General features: G+C 43.1%; 1 protein-coding gene across 1 annotated transcript in view; it reads right to left on the bottom strand.

Annotated features, from left to right (window-relative positions):
* Positions 1 to 7,913: 7,913 nt before the first annotated feature.
* The window catches only part of GMDS (GDP-mannose 4,6-dehydratase), a 1,325,660-nt gene continuing 1,316,211 nt past the window's right edge, over positions 7,914 to 17,362 (bottom strand). The window contains exons 10-11 of the mRNA XM_030210948.1: positions 9,993 to 10,061; positions 7,914 to 9,184 (exon numbers count right to left, since the gene is read on the bottom strand). Of these exons, the coding sequence (XP_030066808.1) occupies positions 9,122 to 9,184; positions 9,993 to 10,061 (132 nt within the window). The 3' untranslated portion in view covers positions 7,914 to 9,121. The remainder of the gene's footprint in view (positions 9,185 to 9,992; positions 10,062 to 17,362) is intronic.

Genomic DNA, 17,362 nt, shown 5'->3' with positions numbered 1-17,362 from the left:
AAGTGTGAGGGGCTAGACAGAGAGGAGAGCGAGAGAAGCAACAGCCGGAGGACGTGCCAGCTGGGGCTTGCAGCAGGCCCCAAATGTCACCTGGGGACTTTCGCTGGACATTTTCACTAGAGGAGGCCAAGCGGGCCACAAGCACACAATAGAGGAAGACGCGAGAGCGCTACAAACAAGAATATATGGCCAATCTCCTTTTAATATTCCGAATCTGTCAATTATCTAAGTAGCCCTATCAGACGGGACATTGAACTCATTGCAGGGGTTGGGCTACAGCTGGTTTTAAACGTGAGGTACCTTGGGGATTATTTTGGCTACAGCCGCAGGCTGAGGACGTTATTATCCCTTGGAGATCACTTTTGAATCTTTAAAGGTCAATAGTTGCTTCCTATACTCGAGGAATATCTGGTCCATGTGTCATAGAGATGTTGGCAGAGATAAACAGCACCTGGTTCATCCGGGGTTTCCCATAATCTGTTGTACTTCAAAATCTTCTCCCTTTTCATGCAACACGGGCAGCCAATTAGGCTCATTTTCAAAGCACTTAGCCTCCCAAAGTTCCATAGAAACCTATGGAACTTAGCCTCCCAAAGTGCTTTGAAAATATGCGAATGTCTTCCTCCTTTCCTTCTTCAACCAAACTTCCCAGAGCAATAACCTTTTTGGTAGCCGAAAAGGCAGGACCACGATTTTACAAAATGCCAGATTGGTTTTTATTCCCCCTCTTTCAAATCTTTTTTTTTTTTAATTCATTTGTTAATAGGTACAGCTCTCCGGTTCAAGAACTTTACGTAGCATTAACTGTAAAAAGAACAGAAAATACGATCATATCTAACAGACTGCATGTTTCAAACCCCGTCTTTTCTCCTGATTCATCATGAGACTACCTAAGACCTCATTTTCATAATTACCCTGCGACCGGTAGGTCCTTCCTGGGGCCTGACTCTCTTTGCTGTCCTCAATCCTCTGCCCCACCATCATCTCCTGTCCGCCTAAAGGATCAATCCTCTGCCCTATCATTCACTTATGCGACCTTCTAATAATCCTTCCTAATCCTGCACCTTCCTAAATCATCCCGTTAGATGGGAAAGGAGGAGGGGGTGGGGTTCAGCCTAGCTACCCGCACGCAGGGCTGCAGTCTCACAAATAAGGGATGTTTTGCCATTCATTAGAGCATGGGCAGATAGGTGAACCACAAGGAAGAATGTAAGTGCATAGAAGCCGACTCTGTGGGTGCTTGAGCACCCCCAAATATTGAGAAAATCCCTTATGTGTCCAAGAAGGGTTGTTTCCACCGGGCTTAGCACCCCCAATAATTTTGAAAAGTTGGGTCCTACGTGTAGGTAAGCTGCATGCTCATGCTCATCCTCAGCTGAAAGCTTCGCTTGGTCCCAGAGTCTGCCCCCAGACATTCAGGACAGGGGCGTCAAATTCCCAGCAGAGATTTGGTTGCCGGAAAAGTCTGGGGACAGTCCGAAGGCAGATCCGGCGCATGTTACCGGAATCTTATCAACTCTCTTTAGTTCTGCCCCTTAGCATTCACTGCCTGCTATAAATATACCCCTTTCCCTGAGAATTTTGCAAATGATATTTTTTCTCTGTCTCCTACCAGTCTTTAAAAACATGTTAGGAGGGCTACATGAAAGTACATATTTGCTGACACCGGTTTCCAATATGAGGTTCACAGATAAAAATGAGCGACTGGCACCCAATGAATGTGCGACCTGCCAAATTTAAAGCACAAAGAGGCATATTTTCAAAGCACTTAGCCTTCCAAAGTTCCATAGAAACCTATGGAACTTTGGAAGGCTAAGTGCTTTGAAAATATGCCTAATAATGAACCAGTTACATTTTAAAATACGCAATCTCACTGGTCGGCTTTACTTTTTCCAGAGCCACAATTGTATTTTACAGGGGTGAAGTGAATTTCCACACAAATCTTGTATTAATTATACAGAAACATGCTTATTCGCAGATTTGCCAAATCAGTGCAAGGCGTGGAAAGTAAAATTGTAGACTGAAGATGGGAAAAGGATAAGCAAACAGAAGAAATGTATGGGGAGCAACCGAGTTATGAGGGAAAAGGATAAAATGTTCTGTGATCGCCACTTAACCCATGGCTAGCAAGTCAGTGCCGAGAGGGATTCTTTAGAGAGCAGAGCCAGGAATCCTTTATTAAAGGGTGTAAGGGGTGTACTGCGTTTATCGTTCTGGTAATACGTGCCATGGCCTGCAATCAGAACTGTACAAAGCAAGGAAACGGTTAGTTCCTGCATTTATCCCCAATGTTACGGTCTTTAACTTTTTGTTGTTGTTGTTCTGGAATTTCTTAATACAATTTTTTTCTTTAAACCTAAAACAAAGTGGACCAGTCGTGCCATTCAGGTCCAGGGTGTTCCTGCCAGGAGTAATGTGAAAGTGAAGGTGGCATGCTTTTTAAAAATCTGGGAAGGCCATCAATTTAGAGAATGATCCGGAGCCAAGACATTCGAGGCCTTTCAAGTGATTTGACTGGAAATTCAGTGGCGGTGCCACATTCTGTCAGGTCAAACACGGCTAAATCCGCCCGTCCTCGAAACACGTCCTCACAGTCTATGCCCGGAAACTAAGAGCCTGAGGCAAAAACCAGGGCACCCATATGAAATGCTTAACTCTGGATGCCACTATTACTGTTAGGAAGGTCCACTGGGGTTGTTAGGTTAATAGACATCTAAACCAGACTCAATTGAACGTAAACATTGTCTGAGCTCTACTCCTGTGAATGTTACTTTGCTAGGAACACCCTGCCCGTATGAGCAGGAGACTAGCAGTTCACCAATCGGTCCTGTTACAGTATTGCAAGCTCTCCCGTGAAATCTTTAACATTGATTGATACTTCATGATAGGATAAGTGTGCGACGTATTTCCAAGAATGTTCACACCATGCTAGGTGACACTGCTGTATTTCTTTCTTTTACTCTCTCTTACTGTGCAAATGTCAGCATCCATTGAAATCTTTTAAAAAATTTTGTATTGAAAATATTTTGTTTATTTTTATTTATTTATTGCATGTATACCCCGCTCTTTCCCGCTGGATAGCAGGTTCAGTGCGGCTTACAAATTATGGGTTACTATATATAATGATTACAGAACATGCAAATTAACACTATAACAGAATAAAATAACAACAACAAAAAAGCATCCGTTGCAGCTGGTGTGGAAATTCAGAGCATCCATTGAAACCTTTTGCTGCCACACCTGTGAACACGTTGTTTTTATTTATAAAAAGTGTTTAGTGCCAACACTGTGCTTTCCATATTAAGAATACCAACACCTCCCCCCCCCCCCCCCCGTTTAATCGTGTTCATCAAAGATGAAGTGAGGCTTCAATGGAGGGTCTGTTGAATGAGATCGGCCCACCTTCTTTAATTTGAAAATTTCAGCCTCTCACTAGTTCTTCTGCCAGGTGCGAGTAAAAACGGTTCATCTTTAGAAGCAAGGTTTAAGACTTATTGCCACTTATTATAGCTCAGCAATGCCAATCGGTTACAATAATAATTTATCATGAAATCTATTAATTTCTAACAAATCAAAAGGTTAGTTGCAAGTTTTTCAGCTTCTAAAATCTAACAATCGATTCAGTTTTGAACAGAATTATTTTTAATGTTTGTGATTATATTGTTGTTAGGGTTGTACCTCTGTCATGAGCTGGTTAGAAAGGCAGCTTTTTAAATGAAGAATTAAATCAGTAAAATTGTGCCTGATAATACCGCCGTTCCTAAGAGACAATAAGTTATATTAATATAACATCTGTCTTTCAACATTCAAATACATGAGAGCCGGGGGTAAAGTTTAAAATTATTTAACACCGAACCCCCGTTAAAGGAAGAGAGAGATAATGACTTTTTATGTTGATTTAATCTGAACAGTGCCAGAATTTTACAACAACAAAAAAAAGTTTTTTTGAGTATGCTGGAAGGTGAGGAGGCTTCCATCTAGAATGGAAAACAGTAAGAACCTAAGGATGGGGGTACTATTTCTTTTCCAGAGTAACATCTAACACCCCACTAAAAAAAAAAAAAAAAAAAAAAAAAAACTTTTTAGAGGGTGTGTTAGATGTTTTGGTGAGTCTTAGTTTTGGTGAAGAAAGGGTTCACCAAAACTAAGACTCAGTTCTTGCCCCGCATTCGATCACAGACTGTTTCAAACCAGTAATAATTTGATCAATAATGCCAGCCTGCAACCCCTGCCTGCGCCAGCATCCAAATCCGTGGGCTTATCATCGTGCACTATAAATACACTACAGTGTATTTATTTATTTTCCCATAGTCTAGCCTAAACTGTGGATGCTGCTTCGTGCTCTACTTTTCCAGGTTATTTTGGAGGCAATTTCTCTGTGGGTTGTGTTGTGTCTACGCCTGAGGCGGCTGTACCAAGAAGTGTGTGTGTGTGTGTGTGTGGGGGGGGGGGGGGGGGGGGTAGATGGGACGAGGCCTGGGGGCTGCAGGTGGGGTTGAAGTTTACAGCAAGGTCAGAGTTCAAGCTTGTTGTGGTCATCTCTCCCCCCTCCCCCAATTCAACTGGGCAGCACCACTCATTCCCAGCTCCTACAGAAAGCAGTGCGGTTGCTTTAGACGCACTTTGGCGAATAAATCAACTTGCAGCCCCCCCCCCCCCCCCACCCAACCTTATTGCCCTGCTCCTGATCGGATGCGGAGCGCCGACTGTGCAGCCGCTAGATCCAAGGTACTCATTGCCTGTCATTCTTTTCTTGCTCTGCAAATTTGGGACCACTGTGGGGGGGGGGGGGGGGAGTTACATTTCAGCACTTAATTAAATAGATCAGCTAATAACCTGGCTCGTCTGAAAGTTGGGGAGGGGGCGATAGAAGTCCAGCGGCTGAAGTGTGTCGGATACCCAGCAAGAAAAGGCCGGGCAGTACTCCTGTCCTACAGAGATTAGGGGGGGGGGGGGATTCCGGAAGGGGCTTCAAAGTCTATAACTCAAGAACAAGAAAAACCATAACTAAATAAAATTAAAGAATGAAAACTTGATACAGCATGTAGCATGGGTGTAACTATGGCGCGTGTCTGAAGACAGGGAATGCTGGAGGGGGGGGGGGGGGGGGGTTATCCAGAAGACAAGGGCTAGTCACTCTCTGGGACCCACTTGAACTCGGGCTTTAAGAGGCAGTGCATCATTTTGCACAAGTCCAGCTAGATTGAACTCAAGATTTCAGTTGTGGTCACAGCCTCCTGCGTTGACGAGTCGTAAAAAGAGGAACAGAAACGGCCTGGAGATACATTAACTGGTAATAATACTCGTTATACCGCAAACCTTTTACAAGTGCATCTGCAAATGACGGAGCGTTAAAAGTGGCCCACGAGGTAACTTTAGCCGCAACACAGGAGATAAGAAAAGGTGATTAAAAAAATGAACTAAACGTGTTATCATCTTTGCCCCAGGAAGAGAAGCAAAGCAAAGAGTTTGCTCAGGGAGGCAGGGCATCTCCTCCTGTGACTTAGACAAATTTCTCGGTGTTGTTGTGTCACTGGAGGAAAAAACTAAAGAAGTCTTCATTTATCCTTGTAAGTGGATAACAAAAAGTGGTATTTTTATTGCTATTTTGTACTCTATATTATACCTTGCTGTATTCACGCCCACAATTAGAAAACAAATAAATACAAATAGCTGACTTTCTTTGAAGCGTGTCAGGAAGTTAGAAAAAAAAAAAAAAGCATCTTTTTGCAGCCATCGTATTTGTCATGGTCAATGTCTATCGTGAACCGAGATCGCCCAGACCGGGTCTCCCAGTTTCCTTCGGGAAGCTGGGTTTCCGCTTGCGAGAAGGTGTCCTGTCCCCCTTATTGTTCATTTGCAGAAGGAAAAGGAAAACCATCTGAGAGCTGAAATTATTTCCGCTTCTGTTTCTGCGGGATAATGGCTTTCGGTGGCCACAATTCCTCCCCGGTGCGCGCTCCACCGGCCGTCTCAGCTTGACATTTTGCATCCGACTCCGGACTGCAGTGGCCGCTCTTCAGGGTTTCCTCCCAGGATTTGCATATTAAGAAAATATTTTTTGAAGGCAGCCCAAAATACAGCTCTGTACCACTGATTATTTACCCTGGGGGGAGAAAAAAGCCCTTTCCCTGCAGAAAAAGTTTAAAGTTGAAGTGGGAAAATAAATCTACTGGGTTCTCACAATGACTCCGTCTGTATTAGTATATTTAACATATCTGCACGCAGCCATTTTTCTTAAATGTTAAAACCCACTCATCACAGCTCAGGATTGTTAATTTCAAATTATACAACAGTTCTAAGTAAGTTCACATTTAGAAACGGAAATGAAACAATTTTATTATATTAATGACATCTTTCCTATGCAGCACACACATTTTGCCTCAATAAAAAAATGCTAAGATTTGCAGGTCCTGTTTTTTTGGGGACCACAATCATTTGAAATTGTTTAACTTTCCAGGATAAATTCGTGCTGCACGATTATTCCAAGCCAAAACATCAGAAAGTGGAGCTCACATAGGTAAGAATTTCAAATAAAGAAAAAGAAAAGCCATAAAAACTGAGAGAAAAATCATTTTTATTATTTATGTCATACAACCTTCACATTTACATAATCTGCATTAACTCCTAGCACCTGAACACGATCTCTAGATACCCATATATAACTATATGAAATCAATGTATTTGAGGAAATTATAATAAATGTGACAGTACAGTTTACGCCTACCCTACATAGAGGCGAGCAAGAGGAATACGAAATAAAATAATGTTTACCTGAGAGGGATTTTCACTCGGGGAGAATAACTGCAAAATTTTGACAGGACAACTTTGTTAAGAATAATCGCTGTTTCTTTTTGCACCGTGAGAGCTTTCTGCTGGTGTGTGTGTGTGTGTGTGGTGGGGCCTCTATTCACATGCCTATTTTTATTCTTTAATTTGCGTTCCTAGCCATCATTGTTGGGATGACAATTAAGCAATCATAAAAAAAAAGCAACGACAAAACAGGAGTGGATTGTATATACCACGGGTGCATCATATTTTCTCAGTGAGCAAATAAAAGGAAATCCGTAAGCATATCATTTCAAGAGAAGCTCCTTAAGCGTGGCTGATGTGTGTGTGTGGGTTGCTGATGTGTGTGTGGGGGGGGGGGGGGGGAGACTCCCTGAAATCAACTAAGCCATGCGTGATCGCCAGCGCATACACATAAAAACAGGCACTGAAGTTTGTCTAGCACTTCTCCTGTGCTCCAGAACAAGCTTTCACCCTAAAGTGCTAACTCCAGATGTATAAATATTGACAGACGCGCGCACACACCCCCCATCTATATTTCTTTTAATCAAGCGAGCGTCGGGCAATAGTTGGCAGCACTAAGCGACTGATCTCACCGGTAGGATCAGAAAAGAAAAATCTGAAAGGTGGTGGTGGCAGAAAGGCTGACAGAAGTGGAAAAAGGAGTGGCGGCGAGTGCACCTGTACGCGAGTAGTGAGCAGATTTTGTGCGCGCTCCTGTTGCAGCCAGATGCTTCCCATTAAGCAGCTACAGGCTCTCTCTCTCTCTCGCTCGGTGCCCTGAGAACAAGCTCCATGCAGGCTCCTTCTCCACCTCCACCCAGACTTTCCATTGCACACCTCTGGAAAGTGCCCCCTTTTCACAGAAGCACACAAAGAGCCTCTTCCCCCCCCCCCCCTCCCAGCCCTGTTTCCTTCCGAACTGCTAAAAGCTACATCTCCTTAAACTAGCACACACACAGAGCCATAAATTATGAAATCACGCCCAGCCACATTCATCTCCAAGCTCTTAATACACCCCAGATTGTGCTCAACGTATTTGGCAATAAGTTTTCCTTTCTACTCGCCTGACAGATTCACCTCCCCCCCCCCCCCCCCCCCCCCCCCCCCCCCCCCCCCCCCCACCTACTCCTTCAAATGCTGCCCCTCCCACACAACTGTGATTGCCATGTTACTGCACTTAAATGCATAGCAATATAGGTCAACCAAGGGCAAAAACCGATCTAAAGGTCGAATCTAATTTTACAGATCCAAGATTTTTTTTTACATTTGCGATGCCTAATAATTAATGGAGATGGCAAACAAAATACTGTTTTGTTTTCTTATAGGTTATTTTTTTCCCATCCTTTACTGCTGTGAAATACCCTGACATATATCATTTTATTTTTCCAAGACAATCAGCTTTTGTTTTCTTTGTTTAAACTATTTCAATATCCTCCAGTAGTCTCCCTTCTCCTGTAAGCAAAAAGTTAGTTGTATGACAGGAGTCTCCCAAGTATAAGATCCCTATTTCTGTGCTGACTCTCCACGACCTTTGGATAACCCAAGCACCTTGGCATGGCTCAATAACACACACACACCTTCACGCATCTACTTTTTAATATTCCTTCCATCTCCCCCTCCCTTCCTTTTTTGCGCTGCCCAGTTCTCCGGTAGAGGGAACAGGGTGTGAATGGTTCAATTCTGCAGGGCTCGAAGGCTGAATGTGCTACTTACAGAAGGACTTGATGTACATCGGCCCTGGGCTGAATAAGGCTGTTCTATTCAGCCGCTGGAGTTAGGAACAAACAGACTCTGCTGAACAGAAAAGACTCCCCTCCCCCCAGCTCTACTGCAGTAGGCAAAATGACTTCTTTGGTGAGCAAAATCGACTGAGGCCTTATGAGAAATGGAGGAACACCTAAGGAGCAGATCAAAATTGTGAAACAGGTCTGACACGTAAAGCAGTGGAGGAAGACACAATTAGTGAGCTAAGGCCTTGTGCCTATTCTTTCAACAAATCAGATGAATACCACCGGAGCATAAAATAACATCCCACCACATCCAGATTTCTAGGAAAGCTTACTTTTAATAAGAAACAGGGAACCTATAAGCCCACAAAAATTTAATTCCCCAGGAGGATTCTCCGCGATCAAAGGAATGCAGTAGTTCCATGGCACCTTGCTCATATCATCAGATACAGAGTTCAGTTTAAGAAGACTGAATAGAAATAGGACGAATAGGAATCAGAAGGCAGCAAGTCCCTTTGCACCCGAAAGAAACCCGTACAATCTTGAGTGCAGGGCCTAGGAGTGAAAGGCCAGTGTCTGCACGCTTTCTTCCCCCGGGGGCTCTAGGCGTTGGGGTTACTTTTCATCAGCTTCACATCGGCTTCCACCATCTCCTTCACCAACTCCTGCAAGCACAGCAAAAAGGCAGAGCCCGTTAACAAACTTGCTGCTCCACTGTGCCCACCCTGGCTCCAAACACAAAACCCATGGTTTCTTACAATGATCAGCGTTTGTGAAAGGATCCAACATGAGCAAAACCAAGAAGCAGAAAAAAATTAACTACATAGCTTTACAAAATGACCCTTTAGCAGCCGTCATCTTCAACATTCAAAACCCCGTTATTAAACTTTTCTCTGTGCTACTAATATGCTGCAATTTCCTGGTGTATAAATAGGCTCATACCCATGCCACTGACGTCCAGCAAAATTTCTCATAAGCAGGTCCAGTGCATAAAGCATCTCTGGAAACAGACTGTTTACGTCTGTGGTATGGGTACAGTACTACCAGGCCTATAGGACGACAGGATTTATTTCTTTTTAATATTTATTTAGCTTCTGAGGGTGTTTTTGTGTGTATTGATTTTTGTAATTACAATTTTTTTGTCTGCTTATTATTCAACTGATAAAGCGTATGTATATTCTATTACTTCTTCGTCATAGTGGCTATTTCACTCGTGTTCATTCGAGTTTTAAAACCTGAGACATGGTAACCGGTTTCATACCCCGCACATCTCACTCCCAAAACTGCTCCGAAAACAATAAATGCCTACAGAGCAATCAAGCCCAATATGAAAAATTGTGATTTCTTTTTTTTTTTCCATGTGTGTAGTTTAATTATTCAAAGCAATCTCTGACCTCCTCTTAAAAAGAAAAAAAAAAATAATAATTCAAATAATAGCCCGAAAACTGTTCCTCCAATCAGCCAGGAACTTACATCAAAAGTGACTCTGGGCGTCCAACCGAGTTTCACATTTGCTTTGGTGGAGTCTCCCTGAAGAAAATCCTGTTTGAGAGAGAGAGAGAGAGGTTTGTTATTTTTGTTTCTTATTGCCCTGCGTATCTGCATTAGTCGCTTTTTTTCTATAATCGACAGCACCTTGAGAAGCCTCCAATAGCTACGATTTGTTCTTAAAGCAAGGAAAGCCCAAATGGACACCTCAAAGAGGGGGTGGCACGGCTACAAAGTGAAATTGCCTATAACAAGCTGTCACCCTCTTCTCATCATCAGTTGCCCACAAAGTCAGTGCGATGCACTAAGAATCCACTTCAGCCCACAGTTTACAAAGCCATCGGTGCTCAGAAACCTCTATACTGGACGATCGCAATAAAGAAAGACTTACAAAATATTTATTTATTCCCCCCCCCCCCCCCCCCCATCTATTAAATGGTCTCAAGTTTATGAGTTACAGTCCGGTCAAGTTACCGCAAACACTTTCAGTTTTTTTTTAACATAAAGGAGGTCTTTTACTAAACATTAGCTCGAATTATCTGCAGCAGAGCCCATAGGGATAAAATGGACCCTGCTGCAGATAACTCGAGCTATTCTTTAGTAAAAAAACAAAACAAAACAAAAACAACCAAACAAAAAACCCTTAAGTGAATGCAAAGCAAACGGAAAATGAGCAGCTTGTGCTTCCCGGGGAGTTCGCGGTGCAGCCACCCCGAAGGATTCGGGACCTTGTCTGAATCTAAGATCACCCTCCATTTTTTCTTTCTTGCGTTTTACCCCCACCCAAAATTTGCTACAAGGTGCTGATGTCGTTAACCTGAGCATTTTTACAGGCTGGAAAGTGAGCAGATAACACCGGGCACTTCTATCAATTAACCCTGCTGGAAACATTAGGGTTTTTTTTTAAGCATGTTTCAGTTTGCTTATTTTGTACAAACAAGACCAAATAAATAAAGACTGCCCACCTCAATATTAGAATAGAACTGAACTCTAGAAAATAATTTATTTCTGGCTTTTTGATAAAAAGGAAAATAGTTCTGAAAACTTGTGATGGATTGTTCCTCCCTTCTTTTGGTGGAACTATCATATATTTGGCGAATTATATTTTATGTTGCATCAAAATAGGAATTCCATGAAATACTGAAAGTGATATTTAAAAATGGTTCTTTTTCACCAGAAGGCTTTGACTATACTTCTTCCCAAATCATATTCTCTGTGGTCTTGCTCATCCTGCCTCCTAGGCTTAAGGGCAAAATGCAATGAGTTGGTGAGGCTGAGAAAACAGAACGTTTTCTCAAAACTGTGTCCAAAGTTTTTCTCTACACAGGCGGTTGGTTGCCCACAACCTTCCACCTCAGCAGCACACTCTCTGCCCCAAAACCAGGAGCCTCAGGCAGCACACTAAGTAGAAAATCATCCCAAGGGCAGGCAGATCCACATAGGCAGCAGCCCCCTCCCAACATGGATGATTACACACCAGGACTGAGGCCCAGATGCTCAACTTACTGTTCCTGCAACATTTAATTTAGGCTGATTGCAGCCAGTCTAGAGTGTATTTTTTTTTTATTTTAGTTACATTTGTACCCCACACTTTTCCCACTCATGGCAGGCTCAATGCTTACATATACAGGTATTTATTTGTACCTGGGTCAATGGAGGGTTAAGTGACTTGCCCAGAGTCACAAGGAGCTGCCTGTGCCTGAAGTGGGAATCAAACTCAGTTCCTCAGGACCAGAGTCCACCACCCTAACCACTAGGCCACTCCTCCACTTCAATTCAGCGTCTAATATTCTGTGTAGCTTTTACTGTTCACGGTAACAGCTACTGATTATCCTAAGCAAATGTATTACAACAAACTCATTAGTATTAAAACGAGCATTCCGTGTGACGCACAGAAAGGAGCAAATAACCTGTAATGTTCAAAACGTTCCGGGAAGGTCTGAACCTGTCATTGCATGAGGGCGACTTCTCGGTAGAGCAGTCTGCTTGCATTTTTTTTAATAGTAACTGCATGGGTGTGTGAAATGTGGCATATGCATACATTGTGGGGTCCTTTTATGAAGCTGTGGCAAAAGGGGGCCTGCGCTGGCATCAGTGCATTTTTGGGGGAAGGGCGCACTTACCACCAGGGGTATAGCCAGACAGCCAATTTTGGGTGGGCCTGAGCCTAAAATGGATGGGCATAGAATTCAGCCCCTCCTGGCCCCCTTCCATTCTGCACTCGACATTCTGCCTCTTCTCCTACCCTCAAACACAAACTATTAAATACCTGAGCTGGTGGGGATCCCCAAACTGTCCTCGGGCAGCCAGTGCTCTTCCAAACAGCAGCTGGCAGCACTTGACTTGAGCTGACACTGCTGCAAGTAGTCCGTACATGCTCAGTGCTTCCTCGGTGAAAACTGAGCATGTGCAGAGGGGCCGGTGTGTGGTGCCGGCTACTGTTCGGAAGAGCATTGGCTGCCTGAGGAGGAGGAAATCTTTAGCTGGTAGGGTTTGGGGCTTTCCACCAGCCACAGCAAGACTGTCAGACCCACCTGTAGCTACGCCACTGCTTACCACCCACCCATTGAGGTGGTGGTAAGGGCTCCCGTGCTAACCTGGCAGTAACCAGGCAGCGTGCGGCACTGCCTGATTACCGCCAGGTTCACACCAGTGCTACAAAAATTGAAATATTTTTGCAGCGTCAGAAATGGTGTGCACTGGGGGTTGGGAACTACCGCCAAGATGCTGTGGTAGCCCAGTGGTACTTCCCTTTTAATGAGCGGTAAGCCTGCATTGGGCTTACCGCCTCTTTGTAAAAGGGCCCTTTACGCGTATGTGTCCCACACGTAGCACTAGTATTAAAAAAAAATTGTTGTGGCACATTTTTTAATAATAACTGCATGTGTGTGCAAAATGTCATGTTCATGTATTATATGTATGTGTGTGTGTCCTGCATGTAACTAGAGTGTTAAAAGGAAGCTCCATGGGATGCCACTGGACGTGCACCTATGACGTGGTTTTATGCATGCAAATATCTTACCTCCACTCTAATGCAACTGCACTTAGAAAACTATTTCTGTGGGTGCTAGGCAAAATGATTTAGGGTATTATTTAATTCATGGCTAAGGGTGATTTCATTAATAAGTTAAATTTTTTCTACACTAGAAAGATTTTATTAGCAAAGATACCAAAACAAAAGCCAGTTTACACCTAATTCACACTGTTACAAAATAGTGAAATAAAGTAAACAACTCTAAACCCATCAGCCATTCAGCTCTCAACAATGTTTTTGTAAAGAATCATGATACAATGGTGCATAAACATTTCTGTATAACACATTTTGCAAGCAGGTCAGGTTTCCACAATCTTTACAGGGTTTCCTTTAAAACCAGGCCAATAAAGATAATTTCTACTTGACAGCTTTATTCAGTAAGGGGGGTACTGTAATGTGCTTACAGCTAAAATCTTGAGGGCTCCATTTATCCAAATTTACTGCAGCCTCTTGAGGATGAATAGAAAAAATATTCAGGTCTAGCTAAATTTCAACTACTGTTAAAGCAGATATTCAGGACATAGTTGGCAAAATTTATTTATTTTTTAACATTTGTTAGGGCCTGAAAAACTATAGTTAGAGCACATCACAATAGATGCCCTTTGACCCAAGTAATCTGCTTGCAAACATTCAAACGGACAAACCCTTTTTCTTCATCTTTGGAGGTCCTTGAATGAAAATATATTCGCTGCAGCTCAAGACTGGCATAACTGTGCCAACGCACTGCCAGAGCTCCACTTAGGGGTCCTTTTATTAAAGTGCGCTGAAAAATGGGCTGGGCTAGTTTAGGTGCATGTTTTGGGCGCACACAGATCCATTTTCAGCGCGCCTGTAAAAAAAGGCCTTTTTCAAATTTTTGCCGAAAATGGACGTGCGGCAAAATAAAAATTGAAGCGTGTCCATTTTGGGTCTGAGAACTTACTGCCAGCAATTGACTTAGCGGTAAGATCTCACGCGTTAACCGTGTGGTAATCATCTACGCACATAGAATGAAGATTACCGCCACGTTTCTGCAGTGCACCAGATAATAAAAATTACTTTCTGGCGCCCATAGTGGATGCACATCAAAAATGAAATTATCACAAGGACCACGCGGTAGCTGGGTGGTAACTCTGATGCATGTTGGGTGCACATGGGGGGGGGGGCATAATTGAACAGGGACCACCATCTCTAAAGACGTTCCGTCGGTGAAACCCGTATTGTTGAAACAAGATGGGCGTCCATCTTTCGTTTCGATAATATGGTCAGGGACACCCAAATCCCAACATTTAGGTCAACCTTAGAGATGGTCATCCCCAGTTTTCGGCCATAATGGAAACCAAGGACACCCATCTCAGAAACGACCAAATCCAAGCCATTTGGTTGTGGGAGGAGCCATCATTCGTAGTGCACTGGTTCGCCTCACTTGCCAGAACACCAACCAGGCACCATAGGGGGCACTGCAGTGGACTTCATAAATTGCTCCCAGGTGCATAGCTCCCTTACCTTGGGTGCTGAGCCCCCCAACCCCCCCCCAAAACCCACTCCCCACAACTGGATACCACTACCATAGCCCTAAGGGGTGAAGGGGGCACCTACATGTGGGTACAGTGGGTTTCGGGTGGGTTTTGAAGGGCTCGCATTTACCACCACAAGTGTAACAGGTGGGGGGGATGGGCCTGGCCCGCCTGGCTAAAGTGCACTGCACTAAAACTGCTCCACGGACCTGCATACTGCTGTCAGGGAGCTGGGTATGACATTTGAGGCTGGCATAGAGGCTGGCAAAAAAAAAATTTTAAGTTTTTTTTTTAGGGTGGGAGGGGGTTGTTGACCACTGGGGGAGTAAGGGGAGGTCATCCCCAATTCTCTCCAGTGGTCATCTGGTCAGTTCAGGCACCTTTTTGAGGCTTGGCCGTGAAAAAAAATGGACCAAGTAAAGTCGACCAAGTGCTCGTCAGGGATGCCCTTCTTCTTTCCATTATCGGCCGAGGATGCCCATCTGTTAAGCACGCTCCAGTTCTGCCTTCGCTACGCCTACGACACGCCCCCAGGAACTTTGGTCGTCCCCATGACGGAAAGCAGTTGAGGGCACCCAAAATTGGCTTTTGATTATGCTGATTTGGGCGACCCTGAGAGAAGGACGCCCCATCTCCCGATTTGTGTCGGAAGATGGGCGCCCTTCTCTTTCGAAAATAAGCCTGATAGGCACCTACACGGCTTAGTAAAAGGGCCCCATAATTTCTTAAGGGAATGATATTGATGCTGTAATGACTTTTAAAAGCTTTCAGAAAAATACTAAGGGACCTTTCTTCTTTAACGTGAATGGACCCCCCCCCCCAATAATTTGTTTTAATAGCTTTCTCTATTTCTGCAGCCCGTCTGTACCCTGTCATGCAGAACTGGAGGAAAAGCACATGTATGCTTCACTTTCAGCTTTCCTGCACAACACAAAGAAAACCTATTCTGGACAATTGCGTATGCATTCTTTTCTGCCGCATGTGGTGCAAGCAAAGAGTGCTATTCTTGCAGAAGCTGAGACCACACTATAAAACGCAAGTGCACATGTTTTGTTTACAGAACAAAAAAATGAAATTAAATACTCAGAAGCCAACATTCCATGGCTTTAGGCTTCAAACTTGACTGGGGATAAATGCTTAAATTTAGGTTTTAAATTTCACTCAACACCTACATTTTGGAGCCTAAAATTTAGGAGACAACGAGGATAAGGGTGGGGAGAAAATTTAGGAGCTTAGAAATGATTTTCAGCAATGGGAATCAGAGTTAGGTTGCTAAATCTTGGCATAACTTCTGGGCTCCTAAATTTAAGTGAATTTACAGCTAAAATCTTGGACTTCTAAGTGGCTGAAAATAGGGATCAAATTTAGTGCCTAAATTTAGGAGGTCAGCTTGTATTGAATATCAAGTCCTCAGCTTTTTTTATGAGACATGACAGAATTAAGGTGAGAGCAGTCTGCTTCTGAGCAAATGACCCAAATGCTTTACAATCATTTTGTTGATGTCAAGTTTTTAAGCAGGTGATTGGTGCCCCAGAGTGTGCTGGGCTGGCATAACCATTAAGCAGCCCAGGTGGTCACCTAGGGTGACAAAAAAGCAGAACAGAAGGTTCCAAAGTCACACAACTCAACAGGTACTTTTACCTAAAAATGGGGTGGGCAATTTTTAAATATAGAACATAATTTGGATTTTGCACTATGAGACTTTTTGGCTAGCGAAGCTTGGTTTTGAGTATAATATTTAATTCTGGTTGTTTTGAGCAGTTGATTTTTGTCATGTTAGAAGTTTTCCCCTGCTCTTTTTTTCCAAATGCATATTAAGAAAGATGATAGTAAGGGGCACCTTGTAGTGGGCAGTTGCAGTTGTCTATTGACACCCTTGGAGATCTGAGGTTTTGTTTGTTTAATTCATTGTTTTCAGGCTTACTGGCCTTAATCTCTCATAGTTGTGTATAGCAAAAATGTAATAGCTTGGATTCAAATTTTAAATATCCCATTTTGAAGTGAATGGATTTTGGAAATTGCCTTTATTACACACATATGTACAAAAAAGGTTTCATCTTTAGAAATATAGGGCCAGATTCTGTACATGGTGCCAAAAAAAAATCAGTGCTAAACAAAACTCCACTTAGCGCCATTCTATAAACCTCACCTAAAGCTAGGCGCGGTTTATAGAATATGGGTAGTGACTGTCCCATGCTAAAATTTAGGTGCAGCCATTTACGCCAACTAAAACCTGGTGTAAATGCCATCTTATTTAGGCACAGATCAGGCATATTCTGTAACAGTGCATGTAAATTTTAGGCATGTGCATATCCATGGCCACACCCCCTTTTGTGAGTCGCATATTAGAATTTACATGCACCACTTTACAGAATACGCTGGGAAAGTTACACGCATAAATTCTAATTAGTGCCAATTAGTGTTGAACTGCTCATTAGTGGTCAATTATCAGCGCTGATTAGCTTGTTAAACAATTAAGTTGCACACACAAATCAGCTATGCGTGCAGATTTGCACATGCAATTTTAGTCGCCATTTATAGAACCTGAGAGATGATGTCCCATTATGTACTTTTACAGGATTATTTATTGTCAAGGTTTCGCGTACCACTTCATCAGATGCGCTGGCTGATGTAGACTCTTGTGCTTGAAAGCTTGCACCTCAATCAATTGGTTAGTCTCTAGGGTGCCTCCAAGCCTCTGTCATTTGTGCTGTCCCAGACTAACATGGTTACAACTCAGTTTTGTTTACCAGGAATGATTTTTAATTTCTATTCTTCAGGCTTCTTCTTATGGTATAAGTTATTGAACATATTTCAAAGAGTGA

This window comes from Microcaecilia unicolor, chromosome 1, assembly GCF_901765095.1.
Source record: "Microcaecilia unicolor chromosome 1, aMicUni1.1, whole genome shotgun sequence".
NCBI classification, from domain to species: domain Eukaryota; kingdom Metazoa; phylum Chordata; class Amphibia; order Gymnophiona; family Siphonopidae; genus Microcaecilia; species Microcaecilia unicolor.
Note: the sequence above shows the minus strand (reverse complement) of the source record. Positions and strands in the feature narration are given on the sequence as shown.